We start from the raw sequence: 16,372 nt of genomic DNA, 5'->3' as shown, positions 1-16,372 counted from the left end.
TAACTTAGTCTCAGACTAAGTTTAATTGGGTTCAGGAGTACCTAGATTCCAAAAGTTCCATTTAATACACATCAGATATTTTCGGACAGAAGGACCGGCCAAGTGAACCGGTTGGATAAAAGAACGACGACGATTTTTTTTTTTTTTTGTTCCTTCAGTTCTGCCAAGCCTCTGTCAACTGAAATCACGAATTCTTTTCAATATTGCTGATTCCCAGTTCACTTTTTTAAAAAAATCTAAATCACTTGCTAACTTAAGATTAGACGTCACCTATCTTACATGAGCAAAGCGTGGCTTAAATCTTTCCTTTCTTTTGCTTATGGGGAAGCTCACGTTTGCCCCAAGTTCAGATGATGATATTTAAATTATACTTACACATGAGTACAGTCAAGCAATCACTGTCAAGTTAGACATTCAGTCGCTTTCTGTCAAAGCATGTAGCTGGTCCTAACTAAACTCCCATTTCGAAAATCGGCTTTCATTGTAACTTTACAGATGACAAAAATTAACATATTTTTTCGTACAAATTGGCTTCATCAAACCCCGCCCAAATCCTAGTCTACAGAAACACACCAGCATTGCAGTACGTCTTGGAAAAGGAAAACACCATATTTTTGGCATACTGTCCTTGCTATGCTATCTTCCATGCAGCTGTGTCATTGATACGGTACCTATGGAGTGGCTTCTCTCGTTCTCGCTTGATTTGCTCGACTCGACAGCACGGCCTCGAAGCATCAGGGTTGGCGGCCTCGGCATGGTAAGAGCGGAGTTGTCACTGCTCAACATATTAATGACCGCAGGGATGTCGGGACGTTCCTGGGCATGATCTTGCACACATAGCAATGCAATGTGGATGCACCTCATGACTTGTCGAATTGAGCACGATGGTCTTATCAATGGGTCAATCATTTCCTCACCCTTGTCCTCATTCCATTGTTGCCACGCCTGAAAATGATTGTCGATTCAAGCCATGAAGAAACAGAAGCAAAGTTTGAAGATATGTGTGGCATATGGGATATGGTATGTGCTTACATATCCCGCGATGTTGAGAGAGTCCTGTTGACCATGAAAGCTGACAGCCCTCTTCCCTGTGATGATCTCCAAGATCAGAACTCCGAAGCTATAAACATCAGACTTAACTGAGAAAATGCCTTCCATCGCATATTCAGGAGACATGTAGCCACTGCAAAAAGAAAAGAAATGAAAATCCAACTTGACATAATGCAGTGGCAATATTCCAGTCATCATAAGGTCTATTTGAATTGCACATACAATGTTCCAACGACACGGTTTGTATTGAACTGGTTTTCATCCCCTCCGAACATCCTTGCCATTCCGAAATCCGATATTTTCGGGATCATGTCTGTGTCTAGGAGAATATTGCTGGCCTTTAGGTCACGGTGAACAATACGCAGCCTTGAGTCCCGGTGGAGATATAGTAGCCCTCGAGCAATACCTTCAATGATATCAAACCGTGTCCTCCAGTCGAGGAGACCTCGCTTTTCAGCATCTATTCGTCCATAGTAATTACAATTCGATCAGCATATTGTTCAATCTAGAAGAGGAATGAGGTTGTACGGAAATGATACGTACTAAAGATAAATGCATCGAGGCTCTTGTTGGGCATGTATTCATACACCAAGATCTTCTCTTCTCCCTGTATACAGCATGCTAATAATCTGACAAGATTGCGGTGTTGCAACTTTGCAATCAATATGACCTCGTTCTTGAACTCCTCATGGCCTTGACCTGAATTCTTACAAAGCCTCTTCACAGCTACTTCTTCTCCACCAGGTAATGTTCCCTGAAGTGATTAATGGTATTAATTATCGTCAACCCAAGTATAATACAAAGACTAGTAGTCACTTATAACATGATGCATACCATATAAACAGGGCCAAATCCACCTTCCCCAAGCTTGTTGGATTCACTGAAATTACTAGTAGCAGCTTTAATGCGGTCCAGGGAAAGTACTTTGAGTTCATGACTTTTTCCATCCTCAGTTTCATCATTGAAATGAATTGAACGTGAAATATCCAGCATGCTAGCAGTACTCTGAGATCTGGTAGATGAACGTCTTGACCTCCAGCTTCTGTGCACTGCACCTGCCAAGCATAGTAGTTAACACTGTACTTGCCTTCAAGAGATCCTTTTGAAACTAAGACTGATTAGTACAGCTGTCAGTTCACAACAGCTTGACAACCAAGTTTATGGTTTCTCAAAGGTACAAGTCCTTAAAAGTTAAAACCCCTTAAATCCTAGAAAAGTTTAGATTTTATCCTTGAGTCTGAAGCCCAACATATTACAAATCACACACTAACATTGGATAAACTACCTCTTAAGCCAGTCAAATGCGGTCAGCGATTTCAGCATGGTAAGGCCCACATGGATCCTGATCCCCCTCACACATATTCAAAACCATTCAGAAATTTACTGAAAATAATCAGGAACTTTGGAGAGGCAAAGGATTATAAAGAATAACGAGAGCAAAAATATTCTGGAAAAAACAGGAAATACACACAAAAGTAACTTATAATATTCCAAAAAACAGGGTCTTCGCAATTAAATTATTATTCGGATTCAGTGTAGCCTATTTTTTCACGAATATATCTAGATTGATTGTGTGCGTCTTTAGCAAAATTTCACCTATTTTCTCAAATATTGCTATTATTCAAACTATTTTTGATTTTCATGGAATTCTAGTCAAAGTTTTAATTTTAATTAGAAGACTTTGGAATCTCTGATATGGCAGACATGTGGGGTGATTAGGATCCATGTGACACCACAATAGCGCATTATGCCATGTCTTTCCGAACCCACTTTTGCCTGGTCTCGTGTGGTCAAGTTTTCTGGTATTCACAGTTAAGGGTGTGATTTCTTTTCCCAGTTTTAGAGCGGACTGGTGAAATTTAGACCATGACAAGAGTTGAGGGGTGCAAAGTGGGATTTTTACTCTCCATAATCTCAAAGATGTGTGTGGAACTAAGTAGGGACACTTGATTATACTAACTAGTAACCACCACAAAGAATGCAGTCTCTTTGGACGGCAACAGAATGAGTTTTTTATTGAACTTCAATGACTGAATAAAAAATTCACAGAACCTTACCTTTGATATTTCTGCCACGCTTCCACCATAAAAGGAGACAAGCTACCAAAATGAATAGCACCACGGCAGATACTATAGTGGCTATTTTCCAAGTTGCATGATGTGAGCCTGCTCATGAAAGGACAGCATAACCCAACATAAACATTGTAAGCCCAAGGTGAGAAAATATGGAAGTGTGCATAACTGCATATACTAACTTTAGATTCTGGATAATCATCATTACTTACGTAACTCGGAAGCAGGAAGTTTGAGGTTAAGGGTATAACCCCCAGTCTGCAACTGGCAAACATCAATCAGGTCACTACCCCAGTGTAGACACCCCATCAACATAGGCATGTAGACATAGGCACTGCATGAACAGTTTTGCTGGCAGGAATTCATGCACCCATCCCCATCGGTCACACCAGATACCCAATATGAGAAATCTGGCCACTTCACGTTCGTAATAGAGAGAAATCCATCTCCAGTTTGATTAACCTGGCAGCCCAAAGGTGGTTTCCTAACACAACCTTGGCTCCGATTTCCTGCATTCCACTCATCCAGCAACTTTGGCTGAAAACCTATTAAAGCAACGGAAAGAAAGGAAAAAAGTTAGCATTCCTGTCTGGCATGTAACGAGGGCATTAAGGTGTCAAAAGAAGCAGAGACAACATCCATGTATCCCTATTTTAGGGTCCTAATTGCGGCGTATAGTCCGCTGTGTGAACAGGGAGGAAGTTCACCCATTTGCGTAAGAAATAAGATAGATTCTCTTTTACTGGCAACTCATAAGAGCAAAACTCGAACTTGTCAGAAATTGCACCAAGAGCCGAGGATGTACCTTTAAGGCATGTACATTTTGCCTTCCCATCTTGCAGCACCTTACAAATCGCATTTGAACCGCATGCACCATAATTCTCACACTCATTTGACGGTTGCATCCAGACAATTTCCCACTCCTGTGTAGACTGCTTAACCATGTAGCAGACGTCCTTGCCATCTGGTGTAACAACAAACCTCTGCAGAGATGTATTTGTTGCAGTGTAAGTGAAGTATGGTCCAAGAATTGGATCATTTCCTTGCTTGTACCCATACACGTACAGCGGTCTATATGGAATGCCTACAAAATCCAGCCCACTCCATTGGCCGGACCTGTAAAGATTTAAATACAAGTTATAATATCTTGAACTAAGACATTCAGTCATTTGTACAATTTATGTTGAGAAAGTTGACACCTATTTCATTACGAGTCGAATCCTATTTGGACGGGTGTGACTATTGAATCCTCATGGTGATTCTAACCTCGTAATGCTTACTAGTTTTGAGGTTGGGGACCACATAAAAGCTATGAGAACTGGCCATGAAGAGCACGACCCAAGGAGCCAGATCTCATCCAAAGCAAGGTAGAAAAATTACGTGGACAGAGGATAAAAAATCTAGGCCGTTCTTTTAACACTATATATTTTTAGAAGGACTGGGATCTGACGGTTAACAAGGTTTGAGAGGTCTGTCAAAGAATGACAACATTGTGTACTCTTAGTGAGTTTGTCCTTAGGAATTTTCGATCACATTTTGGTTTGTGAAACCTGGATTACTTGCTTTCCAAGGTAATGACTTGTGTTGCATGGAAGCTACTGGCTTTTCAGTTCTATTCTACCTCTGGTGGTGGGTGTGGGTGTTGGACATTGAACTCTGTTTCGTAATCTCATGATAGTGGAACCCAGAACAGGGTGCTTCTTATGGAAAATAAAACAAGCACAAGTGAAACTGGCTAACAATTAAAAAAAAGATTGAAATCCCATTTCAAACGCAAAAGAAATAACTTGAAGTATACATGCATCAGATTTGTGAAAAGATAAATCAACCAAGTTCATAAATGTCAGTGCAGACTGGATAGGTTTGCAGAGGATTAACCGGTTAAATTACAGGCTACATTCGAACGATTTAGCAGGTGCACTTAATTCAGAATAGCCATTATATAGAAGGCCAGCACATGTGCAACATGGGTTCCAGGGTTGCAACTCACAACAAAACAATATTGTTGCACATCAGTTACAGACTTGCAGTTGAGCTTTGCTGAGCTTCGTAAACTAAACTTGTCCCAAAAAGTATGTACACTAAGCAAATGGCAGACACCCTAATTATAATTGAAACACTTTGTCTTACATCTAGAGATTGATCAGCTCTAAATACATGGATATACGCAAATGGGTGCATCTGCAATGACGCAGGCTTGCGGGGAGTGCCGCCACAATCAAGTCTACCGCGATAAAATGCGACCAACGAACCAGCAAGCACCAACTCAAAATCTTTCTACTAAGCCATTAGGTTGTTAAAAACACTCCCGCACCACACAGATAATCAGAAGCACCACCAATAGGATACGTATGGACTTCTACCCCTTTTCAGTTTTCGGCGAAACCATTAAGCAAAAGTCGATACGGCGTGTTAACAAGCACTGTGCTAAGACTGTTGGTCAGACACAGACCCACCAGATATAGCGTATTATCTTTCAGAGATTTATTCAGATGGTTCTCTCTAGCATGCAAGATTTTATGCTTTAAGAATAAACTTTTGCGGGCGGAAAATATTAACTTTCTCCAACCCTTCTATAGTGAAATGGGAACCCCGTAGCTATCACATGTGAAAAGAAGATGGCTGCAGCTTGCAATTCAGAGTTCAGACTAGCTAAAGCCAACAATTGATGCTGGCTTGCCGTTGCCGGAAGAAGGTGAGAGAGGATGATCGAGCCAGCGGCAATATTTTCGTTAAATTCGTGTAAAACTGACTGACCCAAATCAGATTACTTGCCAAATTTAAACTACTCGTAGTAATTTATTTAACGGTATAAAATTATTAAGCAATAAATAAATTCGAAGCAAAACGTAAAGGAGATGAAGAGACAGACCTCCAGACGGGAACATTGCCGTCTCTCCAGATGTAAGCTTGGCTGGGGTTAACCGGGTCGAGGCCGAGCGCGTACCGTCCCGGCGAGGGGTCGGTGGCGCTGGCCCAGGAGGTGAAGAGCATCCGCTCGGGCGGGCCCCTGCCCTGCGCCCTGACGGTGATGCGCATCCCGGAGAGCATGGTGTCGGAGGGGTGCCAGAAGCTGTCCCAGACCTCGGCGCCGTCGTCGTCGCGCACCTGGAGGCTGCCGGAGTCGAGGAGCACGGCCGAGAAGCCCCCGCGCGGCGCGGCGCGCGAGGTGGTGTTGGAGGACCAGAGCAGCGCGGCGCCGTCGAGCACGCGCAGCTCGCCGCTGGCGGCGAGCGCCAGCGATGGCGAGGGCCCCGTGGCCGCCGCCGCGCGGTTGGCCACCCAGGCCACGGTCCGCGGCGCGATGCCGCGGTACCAGATGCAGAGGTAGAGGCGGGCGGGCTGGTTCGGGTCCGGCGCGTGGAAGCCCGCCTCGAACACCCCCGTTGGGGAGGAGACCAGCGTCGAACCGGCAGAGAGGGACTCGCCCTGCTTCAGCGTGTCGTTTGTTGCTGCCGCTGCGACGGCCAGCAAGACGTGGAGGCAGGCCAGGAGCGAGGAGAGGTGACGGGAAGCCGCCATCGCCATGGATGCAGGCTTGCAGGCTTGCGGCCTTCCTCCTGCTGCTGGAAGGCTTCCCTGTGCCCCGCTTTTGGCCACCAGCGGGCAGCGCTGTAAGCAAGCACCCAGCTACCAAGAACCAACTACCACCTCACTGGTGGCGAGCAGGGAAAGAGAGAAGGAGAGACTATGGCGAGACCAGTGCCGTGGCTTTGTTTAGTGCGGCGGCGTAGTATATTATATTAATTAGCGTGGTTAAGCACGTAGCTTTGCTTTGGCGTTGGTTCAAAAGCGAGAAGCTGCCGGCGTGGCAGGTCGAGCCGGCACAGCTCTGGCCCCTCCCCTGGCCGGCATTATTCTAGCACGCGGCCCGTGCGCGGGGTCAGGACAGGACCCGCCTTCCCCCACGGTGCGAGGATGCCGAGCGGTCGGTGCCGGGCCACGGCTACGAAAGAAAAAGAGATTAAGAGAAAGAATGTAAAGGTTAGGCATCTCTACTGGCGCGATCCAAAACGACGATTCAAACCGTTTTTTTGATCCAAATGGATCGACTCACGAATAGATAATGGGCGCGTCTGGTTGCGTGCACCGAAATCGTGGCTCACGTTTGGTAGCCTGTGCGGTTTTTTGTGTGTCGGAGTAGGAACCCAGGCCCTATTGTTTGGTTGTCCGTTTCCAGCCCAACTTGCACGCAGGAAAACAAGAATCTGCTATTTGGTTGCTAAAATCACAGTTTCATATTCTTATCATAATTCAAATAGGGTGAGATTACCATGTCATAGCATCTTACATACGATCAGAACCCACTTAGAAGAACAAGATCCTCACGATCAGCACGATGAGGAAGGCGATGATGTAATCTTTGATCCAGCTGGGGCTACCTCCGACGGTGCTCCTTGTAGAACGTATACTTCCTCCGGCGGCAGTTGTGCTAATGGCACTGCCTCATCGATGGCCTGATCTTCCAGGAAGGTGAGGTACTCTTGTCGTGCCTCCTCCTATGTTTCATACCCTCGGTAGATGTTGTTGGAGTAGTCATTGACCTGATCTTGACAGACTCTCCATGAGCTGCAGATTCCTCTAACCCATCTGCGGAACACCACATACCACTAGCATGGCATAAGAAGAAGAAGTTATCGATCACAACCATGAAGCAATTCAGAAAAGAGCAATAGAACACAAGTGTTGACAGCAAATGATAAACTAACATGGGCATGCATGATCATTCCAAAAGTGGATCACAAATTCATCCTACACTACCATGGTGTCATCCTACCACCACAACAAAAGTGGGTGTCATCCTAACACCGCAAGTTCACCATCACCTGAGGGGTCAGTATATACCACCTCATCATAGTTATAAAAGGGGGCCATTAAATGTTTTTCATCCTAGCTACTGCCAGAATTTACATCATCATCATCACCAGCTCCATGCATGCATCCGTGAACCACCCCCTCAAGGGCACCACTACTCCTTTGAGTGGTACTTGCCAAGGTAGTTCCTCAGCCAGAGGACGCGGTGTGGCTCGATCATGCCGACGAAGCTGGAACCCTGGGCCTTGTGGTCGATGAGGTGGCTGAGGGCGGCCATGAGATCATTCTCGGTGAAGCCAAGCATGTCCATGACCGCATTGTACATGTCAGGGTGCATGTCCGTGGGCTTGTTGTCCCTGATGGCATGTGCCACGTCCTTCACAGCAACAGTCATGTTGTCAAGGCCACCAGTTCATCGTCGGCGAAGGCGCCTCTCTTCCTCTCGTCGGTGCTCACCTTCTCAGGCGCATCGGCGGCCTTCTCAGGTGCCCCATCGAGGTTGACCGTGTCGAACTCCTGCGTTTCAGCATCCTCTATACCTTGCATGTGTCGGTCCGGGCCAGGCCTCGGGCCGGGCCGAGGAAAGCCCGATGTTGAAAAAACCAGCCCAAGCTCGGCCCGGCCCGAACAAATACCCACCAAGCCCATCGGGCCGCGGGCTGGGTCGTAGTGTAAATTGATGTTTTCGGGCTACCCGGCCAGGCCCGGCACGGCCCGGATGTCGGGCCAACATTTTCTAGCCTAGGCCCAAGTTTTTTGGGCCGGGCCTCGGGCCGGGCTGCCCATGGCCAGGTATGGCATCCTCAGGTGCAGGATTTGCTGCAGCCGAGTCTAGGGGCTCACTAGATCCCATGGCGTACTTGCCAGTGGCGAGGCCGAAAGAAAAGATGGTATGCTTCTCGTCGTAGTTGGCAATGGGCACATTCAGGAACTCCGTGTCCTTTGGGTGATCCTACGATACAAAGGGACAATGATGTTAGTTCTGCTCGTGGCTGGTCAATATATATATAGTGAGGTGGACTCAGTTAGTGAGGTGCTCACCGCGACGTGCCCGCGGTAGTGCTCACCCTCAAGGAAGATGCATTTGGTATCATCGCACCACTGAGCACCGCTTAGATCACGGAGCCTACTAATGGTGGTCCACCTCTGCCTCCACTTCCTCAGGTGGTTGTACACCTGAGTGGAGCAGACGGACACACCACAGTGCTCAAAAATGGCCTTCGCCACAGAATTGAGATGGACTTCCGTGAATCCTTTGTCGGTTCTCACTCCGCTCTGGATCAAGCCGCACATCTTCTCCAACACAAAGCTGGACATGAATGGAAGCCATTTCATGGTGGCATTCCTTTCCTGTCTGGTCTTGAAGGCCCTCTCCGCTTCCCTGCGGTTCTTGTTCTTCTTTGTGGTGGCCAACCTAGCCGGGACCTCTGCCGCTACCTGAGCCACCAGGTCAGACACAGGCAGAGGGGTGACCGCCACCTTGGAGTCATAGGAGGCATGTGAATCGGGAACTTGCGAAGGGATCTGAGAGTCCCCAACACGGACAAGCACCTGGCTAAAGTCATCACAGAAGGAGTCCTACACACATCATAGTACATAAAACGTGAATCTACTTGGAAACAAAGACATGTGAATAGCACAAACCATACCAACAATCATCCTAAATCAGACAAGCAGTTCATTGCAATGGTGAATAGCACAAACCCTTGCAAGATCATGGCAGGTGAGCACATTTGGGACAAAGTAGCAACCGGAAATGTCGAACCCTAGCAAGATCATGATAGCTCACCACGATCTGAACTAACCCTGCTACAAGACCAAACCCTAGACAAGATCTGACTACTCCAAACCTAGATCTAAACATTACCGCGGTACCGGGATAAGGGATGGTTTACAGTCATCGCCGGAGGTGAAGATGTGATAAGGGGTGGCCCGTCTTCTCAGTAAGCAACGGTGGTGATGATGATCACGGGGTGATGGCAGCGGAGAAACACGACGATGAAGTGGATGATAACTTGTATGACGCAACGAGATCTCTCGATTGGTCCCTGTCGCCAATGCAACAGCTCTCAACCACCGCAAGATATTGGCAACTCCACACACTTGCGCACGTAGCCGCCGACCACGAAGCGGTAAGTTGCAACCGTCTAATTCCCAATGGAACAATGAGATCACACAAGACTTTTTCGGGATCTACACAATATCAAGCAATATGGTGTAGGGATTAAATAGTTTTGCTAGAGCAAACAACTAAGAACTAGGGTTTATCTTAAACGTGGTCTAAAGCAACTAGGGGCGTCCCGGGCACTTATATAGGTGTCCGGGACGAGTTCCAGTCGAAAAGATACAAGAATAACCGACCCGGAATAGATCCGGGTCGAGACGGACTCGGACTTGTCCGTGCCGGAATCCGGTCAACCGGGTTGTGGACCGGGCGGGCCGGTGCAGTGGTCCGGTCAACCGGGCGGCAACCGGAAACCGCGAAGTTTCCGGTTTCCGCCCGTACGATGCACTCCCTCCGGTTGGCGGCCGGTTGACCGGGCCGGAGAACCGGGCAGCCCGGCGTGGGGGCCGGCCTCGGCCGGGCGCCGGACCGGCCTGGACTTTCTTCTTCTCCTCTCGCGCATTCCTCCCGCTCCTCCCTCGCGCGTCCATGAGATATCTTCATGTCCGGCTCCTTGTCCGGCTTCACGTCCATCTTCACGTCCAGTCTGCTCCTCTCCTCCTCGTGCGATGCTTGTCTCCTCTTCATACCGATGATACATAAGTAATAGGATTTAGGTAGTATAAAGTTCTCATCAATCAAGGTATCGTTTAGGAACAAGTTCACCTGTTGTTTAAGTAGCTTCGCACGAGCTCGTGTCATTGGTCCAATCCTGACTTCATTGGACTTGAGCTTCACAGCAGGTTCATCTTCGTTTGTTAATGACGGAGGTAGTAGTGAGGTAGGGATGTCCTCATCATCTCCCCCCCCCTTCAAAAGGCGTCGACCCCGACGCTCCAAGGTCTTCTCCGTCATATGGTGTCAAATCAGCAACATTGAAAGAATTACTGACACCAAACTCATCCTCTGGAAGATCTATCGAGTATGCATTATCATTGATCTTGGCAAGCACTTTGTAAGGACCAGCACCACGAGGCTTCAACTTAGACTTCCTTAGCTTCGGGAACCTATCCTTGCAAAAATGTACCCAGACCAAATCACCAGGCTTGAACAACATCTCCTTGCGCTTCTTATTCATCCTTGCAGCATTGCTCTTGCCTTTCTTCTCAATCAACTCTTTAGTCTTCACATGAATCTTCTTCACAAAATCTGCCCTCTTTGATGCCTCCATATTAACTCTCTCATGTATGGGCAAAGGCAACAAGTCAAGTGGAGTAATGGGTTTAAAACCATACACCACCTCAAAAGGACACAGCTCCGTGGTAGAATGTACCGCCCTGTTGTAAGCGAACTCCACATGCGGCAAACACTCTTCCCACTCCTTCAGGTTCTTCTTGATCATGGATCTCAACAGTTGTGACAAGGTTCGATTCACCACCTCAGTTTGACCATCAGTTTGGGGATGACAAGTAGTACTGAACAGCAGCTTTGTCCCTAGCTTTCCCCAAAGTGTCTTCCAGAAGTAGCTCATGAACTTCACATCACGATCAGAAACAATAGTCTTCGGAACTCCATGTAGTAGAACAATCTCCCTGAAAAACAGGTTAGCAATATGCGACGCATCGTCGCTTTTGTGGCGAGCAATAAAGTGTGACATTTTAGAAAATCTGTCCACTACCACAAATATAGAATCATGGCCTCTTTTAGTACGCGGCAAACCCAACACAAAATCCATACTAATATCTTCCCAAGGTGTAGTAGGTGTCGGTAACGGAGTATACAAACCGTGAGGCTTCAGCTTGGACTTGGACTTGTTGCAAGTAATGCACCTCTTCACATACCTGTCCACATCCCGCCTCATCTTTGGCCAATAAAAATGATCGGCGAGCATGAGTAGCGTCTTCTCACGCCCAAAGTGATCCATCAAACCTCCGAGCATGTGATTCCCGCAATAAGAGCAAACGCACGAACGATTCCGGAACACATAGTTTGTTAGCTCTAAACAAGAACCCATCGTGTATGTGATACTTTTCCCATGCTTTACCCATAACACACAAGCGGTACGGTTCAGCAAAATCATGATCAGTCGCATATATATCACATAACACCTCTAATCCAGGAATTTTAACATCAAGATGGGTTAATAGCATAGTCTTCCTAGATAGAGCATCAGCAACAATATTATCATTTCCCTTCTTATGCTTAATAATGTATGGAAAAGACTCAATGAACTCAACCCACTTAGCAAGACGCCTATGCAAAGTAGATTGGGCTTTCAGATATTTCAAAGCTTCATGATCCGAATGTATGATAAATTCTTTTGGCCACAAATAATGTTGCCAAACCTCAAGAACTCTAATTAAAGCATACAATTCTTTATCATAGATTGGATAGTTCAACTTAGCACCGAGAAAGTTTCTCGAGAAAAATATGCAATTGGTCGACCCTCTTGCATCAACACACCACCAATTCCAATACCACTAGCATCACATTCAATCTCAAATTGCTTATTGAAATCGGGAAGTGCAAGCAACGGTGCGAGAGTTAACAATCGTTTCAGTTCATCAAAAGCATGATCTTGGGCAACGCCCACTCAAATGCAACACCCTTTTTAGTCAATTCATTCAAAGGTGCAGCAATAGTAGAAAAATTGGGCACAAAACGGCGATAAAACCCAGCTAGACCATGAAAACTTCTTACTTGACTCACATTCATGGGAGTAGGCCAATTTTGAATAGCTTCAATTTTAGACACGTCTACTTCTACTCCATGCTTAGAGACAACATAACCCAGAAATATGACCTTATCTTTGCAAAATGTGCACTTCTCAAGATTACCATAGAGTTTACTATCACGCAACACTTGCAAAACATGTCGAATATGTATAATATGATCGAGATTCATTGCGGTCTGTAGATTAATATGTCATCAAAATACACAACCACAAACTTGCCAAAAAAAAATCACGCAAAACATGGTTCATCAGTCGCATGAAAGTGCTAGGTGCATTAGTTAAACCAAAAGGCATTACTAACCACTCATATAAACCAAATTTTGTTTTAAAGGCGGTTTTCCACTCATCCCCTTCTTTCATCCTAATTTGATGATAACCACTACGCAAATCAATTTTAGTAAAAACAGCGAGCACCACTCAATTCATCTAGCATATCCTCTAAGCGGGAATAGGATGACGATATCGAATAGGAATGTTGTTTATCGCTCTACAATCTACGCACATACGCCATGTACCATCTTTCTTAGGAACAAGAATAACGAGGAACGGCACAAGGACTAAGGCTTATGCGGATATAACCTTTGTCGAGTAGCGCTTGGACTTGCTTACGTATCTCCTTCGTCTCTTCGGGGTTCGTTCGTATGGTGCCCGATTGGGTAGCGAAGCTCCGGGAATCAAGTCGATTTGATGCTCAATACCTCGCAATGGTGGAAGTCCTGCGGGTACCTCGTCCAGGAAACACGTACGCCAAATTCTCGCAAAACATTAGAAACACCAATAGGAAGAGGGGTCATGTCGTTAGAAACCAAAACCGTACCCCTGTACAAGAGCACAAGAGGCATGGCTGTAGGATCCTCACTAAATTCTCGCATGTCTTCTTTGGTGGCTAATGAGACTAAAGAATTCACTCGCTCACTTTTCGTTATATCACTCACAACATTACAATTCTCTCGCCTATCTATGGATGCATCCTCCAAGTTTACTTCAATCTTCTGACGAGACTCATTGACAATTTGTTGTGGTGTCATAGGCTGTAAATTAATTTTCTTGCCCTTGAACTCCAAGTGATATGTATTAGCACGGCCATTGTGTTGTACAGAACGGTCATAGAGCCAAGGCCGTCCTAATAGTAGGTGACACACCGTCATAGGAACAACATCAAAATCAATGCAATCCTTATACGGTCCAATAGCAAATGCAACACGCACCATGTGGTTTACTTTCATCTCACCATTGTCGCTCAACCACTGAATATAGTATGGATGCGGGTGCGGTAGATACTTCAACTTCAGCTTGGTACATAACTCCTTGCTTGCTAAATTGCGGCAACTCCCGCCATCAATAATGACCTTGCAAGCCTTGTCGGGACCAACTAAAGCCTTTGTTTGGAACAAATTGCAGCGCCGAGTAGATGCACTAGGCAACACATTAAGAGCACGTCTGCGACACAACAATGGTGCGAGCATCGGACGGATATGCATCTTCACCATCAGTGTCATTGTCATCATCTTCTGGAGCATTAGGATCAACATCATCTCGAGTCTCGTATTCATTGTCCTCATTGATAACCATGACTTTGCGGTTAGGACAATCTCTCTTGAAGTGACCCTTGCCACCACATGTATGACAAACCATATCACGGTTACGCGCAGTAGACACATTAGATCCACTCGTACTTGTAGCAGATTCGGACTTCTTTGTGTTAGACACATTGGAGACCGGTTTACTAGGCGGAGTAGAGTAAGGTGTGGAGCGCATCGAAGGCGCCGGCGCCGAAGATGGCGCCGTGCAGGGTGTGAAACGCCCACCTCACACGTAGCTCGACCTTTGACCTTTGCTTCGTCAGCCAACCGTGATTCAGCTTCTCTTGCATGATGTAACAATTGATTCATATTGGTGTAGGCTGTAGTGACGAACAATGCCTTTGATATCATACTTCAAACCGTTGAGGAAACGCTGCATTGTCATCTCAAGAGACGCACGGACACGGCCACGCTGCATAAGCATCTCCATCTCCATGTAGTATTCATCCACAGGTCTTCACACCTTGTCTCAATAGAGTCGACTTATCATATATATTCCGCAAGTAATTTGTAGGCACAAAGCGAGAAGTCATTGCCTCCTTCATGGCACGCCATGTGCGTTTAGGCTGCTCACCATCCTCGTCGCGATTACGAACAAAAGCATCCCACCAACGCAAAGCGTAGCCGTCAAACTCGGAAGAAGCAAGCTTGATCTTCCGGTCTTCAGTATAATGTGGATGTAAGCTCCACAACTTCTCAATCTTCAGCTCCCAAGTGAGGTATTCTTCAACGTCAGCTCCTCCTTCAAACTTGGGTATAGAAAACTTGGGCTTACCCAAGCCATCTTCCTCATCTTGTCCACGACCATTGCGGCCAAGTGGAGCCCAACCACGAGGACGAGGACCACGAGGCGCACCACGAGCATTGTGTGCGTCATCTTCAAGCTCAGGATCTTCATCGTCGTCTTGCTGTTGTTGTTGTGCGATCAAATTCTCAATAGCGAGGCGCATATCCGCAATATTGCGCTGGATATCCGTCATTTGATCAGGCCAATCCAGATGGACGGTGACATTAGTAGCATCCGGCGTTTGTTTGATCTCGTCAAGCTGTACCCTTAAGCTCATCATCCTTAGTGCGGAATTCACGTCGCATCTCATTACGAAGAGCCTCATACTCCCTCCATGTGATGATATCTGCGGCACTCTTGTTTTCCTGGTTAACAATTTTATGATCACTAGCAGACATCGTTAGTAGATTAGTGCACTAAATCAAAAAATATATGGTGGTACTCTCACAACTCACTCAAAGCCGATAAGAAAAGGAGATCTTACTTGTTCCAAAGTAAATTAGTGTTGCTTACCACTTGTAGTAACAACTAGTGCACGGATGTAGCGAAGCGAATATCAAGGGTATAAGAACAAATCACACGACAAAGCGGGGTATATGTGGGGCTGTAGGTAGGCTACCTATTTGCACCAATAACAAGCTCTAGCGGCCGACCGTAGACAACCAATGATACTCACACAAGGCGATATAATGGGGCAATGCAACTATATGTAGGAAAAGTTGCAATGCACTAGAGAGACGCTAGCGAAGCTCAACGAGACAGGCACAAGATTGCTCAACTACGGGTAAAGTAAACTTAGGCCTTCACTTGATTCAACTAGCACTTCACTTTTCTTTTTGGATTTTTCTTTTTTGTATAACACACGCAGCTATGTAGCTCTTTTTGCTTCTTTTATATTTTCTCTTTTTTTTGTTTTTTTTTTTGATTTTATGACACAACTCCTTGATAACACGGCCAACAGAAATTGCAAAGCACCAAAAACCTAACGAGCAGCCTGTCGAGCGGTAAAACTAGTCTCTTCTGGGGAAGTTCCTAGTCACTTTATATCGAAAGGCTGTGTCTATGGTTGGGAACACGCAAACTGTAAGCTATATGGACTCGGAGTAACAAAAACTGACACACTATGATAACTAGATGATAGAGAAAACACAAACCCTAACAATACTAGATGGAAAGAAAAAGATACGCAAAAACAACTACGAAAAGCAACTAAAACTCGAAATTACT

General features: G+C 46.0%; 1 protein-coding gene across 2 annotated transcripts; it reads right to left on the bottom strand.

Moving 5' to 3' along the window:
- Positions 1-422: 422 nt before the first annotated feature.
- LOC124678251 (G-type lectin S-receptor-like serine/threonine-protein kinase B120) lies at positions 423-6,846 on the bottom strand. Of its 2 annotated transcripts, none has more exons than XM_047214170.1 (9): positions 5,995-6,846; positions 3,928-4,238; positions 3,335-3,667; positions 3,108-3,215; positions 1,885-2,099; positions 1,594-1,804; positions 1,273-1,510; positions 1,033-1,183; positions 423-945 (listed from the first exon to the last, which is right to left on the bottom strand). In XM_047214170.1, the coding sequence occupies exons 1-9, from the start codon at positions 6,648-6,650 to the stop codon at positions 637-639; spliced, it is 2,532 nt and encodes an 843-aa protein (XP_047070126.1). In that variant the 5' UTR covers positions 6,651-6,846; the 3' UTR covers positions 423-636. The 2 variants fall into 2 exon arrangements, with proteins under 2 accessions (XP_047070126.1, XP_047070125.1); XM_047214169.1 differs by having other exon boundaries at positions 1,885-2,105; positions 5,995-6,844.
- Positions 6,847-16,372: the final 9,526 nt, after the last annotated feature.

Source organism: Lolium rigidum, chromosome 7 (assembly GCF_022539505.1).
Source record: "Lolium rigidum isolate FL_2022 chromosome 7, APGP_CSIRO_Lrig_0.1, whole genome shotgun sequence".
Taxonomy (NCBI): domain Eukaryota; kingdom Viridiplantae; phylum Streptophyta; class Magnoliopsida; order Poales; family Poaceae; genus Lolium; species Lolium rigidum.
The sequence above is the reverse complement of the archived record's forward strand: the minus strand, read 5'-3'. Positions and strand labels throughout refer to the sequence as shown.

What these genes read in the sequence shown, in the direction of transcription:
- LOC124678251 (XM_047214169.1), bottom strand. Translation starts at nt 6,650, where the DNA reads ATGGCGATGGCGGCTTCCCGTCACCTCTCCTCGCTCCTGGCCTGCCTC. An exon ending in GGCAATGTTCCCGTCTGGAG is followed by an intron (nt 4,239 to 5,994) that starts GTCTGTCTCTTC and finishes AAATCTTTACAG; the next exon opens with GTCCGGCCAATGGAGTGGGC. An exon ending in CTCTCAACATCGCGGGATAT is followed by an intron (nt 946 to 1,032) that starts GTAAGCACATAC and finishes AATCATTTTCAG; the next exon opens with GCGTGGCAACAATGGAATGA.